The following is a 4,836-nucleotide window of genomic DNA, read 5'->3' on the forward strand; positions in this document are numbered from 1 at the left end:
TTTTCAGTCCACAGTTATCAAGTTCTAGTGCTCCCATCTTTGAGCGATTCAAGCAGCAAGCAATACAACTTCCTTTTTAGTGTTTTTCAAATTAGGCAGCCTAGAGATTTTCTCATTGTTTTATGGTCTTTGGAAATATGTATCTTTTTTAAATCTGTTTATTTTTACATTTTAAAAATATTTTTAAAAAATTTTAAATTTTTATTTACTTTAAATTAATATTTTTTATTATTTTTAAATTATTTTGATGTGCTGATATCAAAAATAATTTTTTAAAAATAAAATAATATTATTTTAATATATTTTTAAATAAAAAATACATTAAAAAATAACTTCAACAAAACTTTGATTTCATGAGCTCTTCCATCTAACTATTTCTTTTAAAAAAACTCACATGTAGAAGTATTTATGTGCAATTTTGTAAAATCAAACACAAGCTTTATAATATTTACAATAAAATTTAAAACATTCACTTATGGATTTTGAAATTGTTTTACTTTAAAATAACAAAATACATTTAATTAAGTTGTTACCATCATCCTTACTGGTGAATAATGTTCAAAATTCATATAATTAAAACTCAATTTTAATTACAGGTAAGAACTTAAATGAAGACATTCAATAAATTTATGGTTAAGCGTGAGAATATCATGTTTAAATCAATCACAAGCATTTCTTGGCTTCCCTACCTTCTTCTCCTTCGGGTTCATGCGCCAACCATTTGTTTGTAATGAATTTAAGCAGCTCAAACCTTCATAGCACTGTCAATATATCAATCAATTAACATTGAGAAGAAATGGGATTGACAAGAAAACAGCTTACTATTCTTTTTCTCTGTCTCTGCTTTACAGTTTTTCTGCAACTGACCTCTGTTTCTTCTTCTGCTTCACCTCAGGTGCATAACAATATCATTTCACTCCTTCAATTTCCATCAAATAAAGACCCTTCCTTTTGTTTTCTTCAAGTAAATCAGTTATTGATTCCTATGTTTTCATTTCTTCAGGGTCAAAAGGACACTGCATCTTCAAGGTAATAAATATATCACTATTTCACTTAGATTGTTATATGTCCAAAAACTAGCAGCTTTTTTGCTTCACATTCACTTCATTAGCTGAATTCTTGAATTGGGTTTCTTTAATTTTGCAAGATTTGAGATTTTAAGATAAAAATATAGTGCCTTGAATTTTCCACCTCTATACTTGGCTTCCTTTTTGTTTCAGTATTTGTTATAGAATTGCTGCTCTTTTTTTTATTAAACAATTCCAGTCAGTTATAGCTAACATCTGTGAAGTTGATAATCAGAAGTTTTGAGCATGAGAAAGAAGTGCATTGTTCAAGAGAAAGGAGTAGGGCAGCATGGAAAATAATCGACGAGGTATTGGAGAATTACCATTTTAATTTGAATTGCTTCATTTAGTGCTTTGATAGAGGAGTGAGTTCAATACATTGGTATTTGATGTTTGATGCAGTATTTGATGCCCTTTGTGGAGAAAGAACGATATAAGATCTCGAGTAGGTGCAGGCTTCATCCAGAGAATGACTTATACAGAGATCAAGAACAGCATAAGATGCATGTAGATATAAATGAATGGCGATGTGGATACTGTAAGAAGACATTTTATGAAGAGAAGTACCTTGATAAGCATTTTGATAACAGACATTACGATCTGTTGAATGTGGTAAGTGTTAATGGATAATTTTATCTTTATTGATTTGGATCTCATAACATGTCTGTAATTTTTTTGAAAACAGAATTTTGGTGGTCTATCCAAATTAAGCTTGGTTTCCTATTAGATGTCATGTTAAATGGAGCTGCATAGTTAAGATGTCCTAAATGTGTTTTTTAGTTAAGGAAAATAAGGTTTTTAGTAACGACATGCTCAACATTGCTAACTCATCTTGGAATGTTTCTCTGATGAGGATTGTATGTGGAAAGTGTCTTAGGCAAAATGCCAGTTGACTGGGTATGTGTTTTTGCATTTTTGTTGGACAATTCTCTGGATAACATGTCTAAAAGCTCATAGCCTAGTACATTGTCACACCCTAAGTTGAGGAGTATCACATGTTTGACTATGAATTCGCCCAGCAAATTTAGGCTCATGAAAATTGTGGGAAATTCAATCCTTCACACCCTTAGTATGAAGAAGGAACTTGTATAGAATATATTCTAAATCTAGATTGAGCTAGCTTATTCTGACTATGACACCCTGCTAAATCTGTAGTCAATAATCTGATGTTTTTCCACTGAACTTATGGAAAGCCATGAATCACAATTGTTCTGATCGCTTGGCTTGCTTAAACTCCTTTGTCATTGTTTCTATATAAGCGTATGTTTTCAGTGCTTCTGCCCAAGTTTGTATTGTTTCTTTAAGTTTTATGGCTTTAGTTTTACATCGCTATTCTTCTTATTGCATGGAGAAATATGCATCTATTGGATATTGCCAGCCACAGTTTCACAATATATTTAAGGAATTGAAACACTGAACACTTGTGCTGAACCCAGAGTCATAGCAAGTGCTTGGCAGATGTATGTGGTGCATTGCATTGTGATCTTGTGCTGGATTCTGTGCCACACAAGACCAAGTGCAATCCTGCTGCCACAGGACGGAATAAACATCTGTGTGAGGTGGCCTCTCAACTATACTTGTGTTTTATCTATTTAATTGGTATTTATCTCACCAATATGATAATTGTGTCCAGAGTCTCGCTGATAGTTGTTTCCCAGTCAATGAGGGTCCTTCAGCTCTCCGTCTCAATGGTAATATTTCACTTTCTGTGTAATTGTGACGTTACTACATGTTCAGTAGCTTAGTGATCTTATGATATTTCTAGCTGACATTTTTTCAATTGGCAGAGTTCTTTTTGCGCCAATTTTGCGATGCCCACACTTGCTCTGGAGGTCGGAAGCCATTTTCTAAAGGGGGGAAGGTAAATTTCATGCCCTTTCTGTGCTTGCCTTTAGCTGTTGTACTTTGCTGAGTCTATCTGAGGTAGCATAAAAGCTTAGTCTTGTTGATTCAAGCGATGCAAAGCAATTGAGAGGTGGGGTTGAGATCCTATAATTGAAACTTGAACCTACAAAAAAGCAGACAAGTTGAGGAAATGGAAATCAAAATTTTCTGCATTCCTGGGCCCTTTTTAGCTTGCATTTTCTCTTTTTCTTTTTTCACCGTTTCCTCTTAGGTTAAAAATCTAGTAATAGAAACCTCTGTTCAAATGATTCAAGTCGCTTTCTTTCAATGCAACTGGAGCCAGTTTATTGGTTTATCTTGAAATAGAAGATTTTATTGTGACACCCATCCTGTATTTATTGCCATGTGTGCTTGCAGCCATCACATTAAGATTGTTGCATTATTGAGCATGTCACGAACTTAAAGTTCACTTTTTATTAAGGTTTGTTGATTGCGTTGTACATTATATCTCTGTTGTTTTGCATGTGCAGAAGGAGACAAGCACACTATATGTTATAATTTCTGTTCTGGTTTTGATGCTTCTGGCACTTTTCTACATATTCATGTATTTGTACCAGAGGTATTTGCTATCTATATTCTAATCTTCACTCATTTATTTCTTGTACCATATATATTGCTTTACTGTGCTTATTTATGCTGTAGGGGAATAAAAAGGGGCTCCCAAGGGCTGAAGCACATCTCAAAAAGTGGACAGAAGAAAAGGTCTTGAGAACTGGTGCATACCTGTTTTTTTTATGTAATCATGGTTACAGTGCTTTAGTTTATACGTAGTTGTTCTGCACTACAGGTTGAGAGTGATATTGATGCACCCACCCTAAATTTTAGTGTAGAGAAGAAATGGATAGTGCAAAATTAGTATGGTACATTTGCCATCATTTTCCTTCAATAAAACTGCTCTATAAATTGTTCTTTTTACGGGATATTTTACAGCACATCAATGTCCACTAGTTCGCTTCTGTTACGCATTTATATCCATGACTTTGTTGGTGATTCCTGCTTTAGGAATGGTAAAATACATCTATATGACCTTGTCGGTGGTTCTTGCTTTAGAAACGATGATAAGCAAGGCTGCATCTTTCATCTCTGTCGCCTTCTCTATTCTCATATTTGATTAGGTGATTCAACAGCTGTACCAACCATAGCTCATGGGATTCCACTCTTTATCACCAGCATCTTCATCAGAATTACTCTACATTAGTGCCTTTTTCAGGAACATTCTCTGCCTTCACTAATAGCATGACCTTAACATCATTTTTTTGGCATACCAGGAATATCAACCTCATCTTGTATTCCTTTCTGTCCATCATCTGTTGCCCTGCCCTTGTAGTTGGAAACGCATCCACAACTCTTTAAGAAAATCATGCTTAGTCATTCTGGTCTGGCATTTTGCATTTCTTAAGATCAAGGGAAGTGATTCTTTAGGTGTTAGTTTAATATACCTTGTTGCCAATTGGTTGATTACACGTGACATTACTATATTTATGTAAATACATATTTAATTATTAATAAAAGCTTAATTTATTTTTAATATTCATATAATATTAGATTAATGAATCTAGAGTAAAGATAAAGTCCATGAGACAAAAATGTTTTGCAAATGAAATTATAAAGTTGTTATAATTATGAGATTTCTATTGTATTAAATCATTATTCCTAAAATGTTCATGGTCGATGCTCTGTTAAATACTAGACATGTATTAGAATTGTAAAGACTGATACATATTATGTTCTTTTCTCTATGAAAGGAAACAATTATTCTCATAAGCTGAGATGTAAATGATACCTAGAACTAATATGTAGGTGCTTGTTATAAGACATGTACACTGAATTGACCCATATGAGAATTTTATATGGAGAGATCACT

At 33.3% G+C, this 4,836-nt stretch overlaps 1 protein-coding gene across 5 annotated transcripts; it reads left to right on the top strand.

Annotated features, from left to right (window-relative positions):
• The first annotated feature begins 616 nt into the window (after positions 1 to 616).
• Positions 617 to 3,887, top strand: LOC118042877 (uncharacterized). Of its 5 annotated transcripts, none has more exons than XM_073410818.1 (10): positions 617 to 727; positions 852 to 895; positions 1,004 to 1,029; positions 1,292 to 1,375; positions 1,470 to 1,679; positions 2,504 to 2,626; positions 2,701 to 2,758; positions 2,855 to 2,928; positions 3,443 to 3,531; positions 3,615 to 3,887. In XM_073410818.1, the coding sequence occupies exons 1-10, from the start codon at positions 630 to 632 to the stop codon at positions 3,679 to 3,681; spliced, it is 873 nt and encodes a 290-aa protein (XP_073266919.1). In that variant the 5' UTR covers positions 617 to 629; the 3' UTR covers positions 3,682 to 3,887. The 5 variants fall into 5 exon arrangements, with proteins under 5 accessions (XP_073266919.1, XP_034906505.1, XP_034906504.1 ...); XM_035050615.2 differs by having other exon boundaries at positions 663 to 727; positions 1,303 to 1,375; XM_035050616.2 differs by having other exon boundaries at positions 694 to 727; positions 1,306 to 1,375.
• Positions 3,888 to 4,836: the final 949 nt, after the last annotated feature.

Source organism: Populus alba, chromosome 1 (assembly GCF_005239225.2).
Source record: "Populus alba chromosome 1, ASM523922v2, whole genome shotgun sequence".
NCBI classification, from domain to species: Eukaryota; Viridiplantae; Streptophyta; class Magnoliopsida; order Malpighiales; family Salicaceae; genus Populus; species Populus alba.

Bases quoted from the DNA above. Each gene is read 5' to 3' on its own strand.
- LOC118042877 (XM_073410818.1), top strand. From the start codon at position 630: ATGGTTAAGCGTGAGAATATCATGTTTAAATCAATCACAAGCATTTCT. The intron at 1,030-1,291 runs GTAATAAATATA...ACATCTGTGAAG, and splicing joins AAGGACACTGCATCTTCAAG to TTGATAATCAGAAGTTTTGA. The intron at 2,759-2,854 runs GTAATATTTCAC...TTCAATTGGCAG, and splicing joins TTCAGCTCTCCGTCTCAATG to AGTTCTTTTTGCGCCAATTT.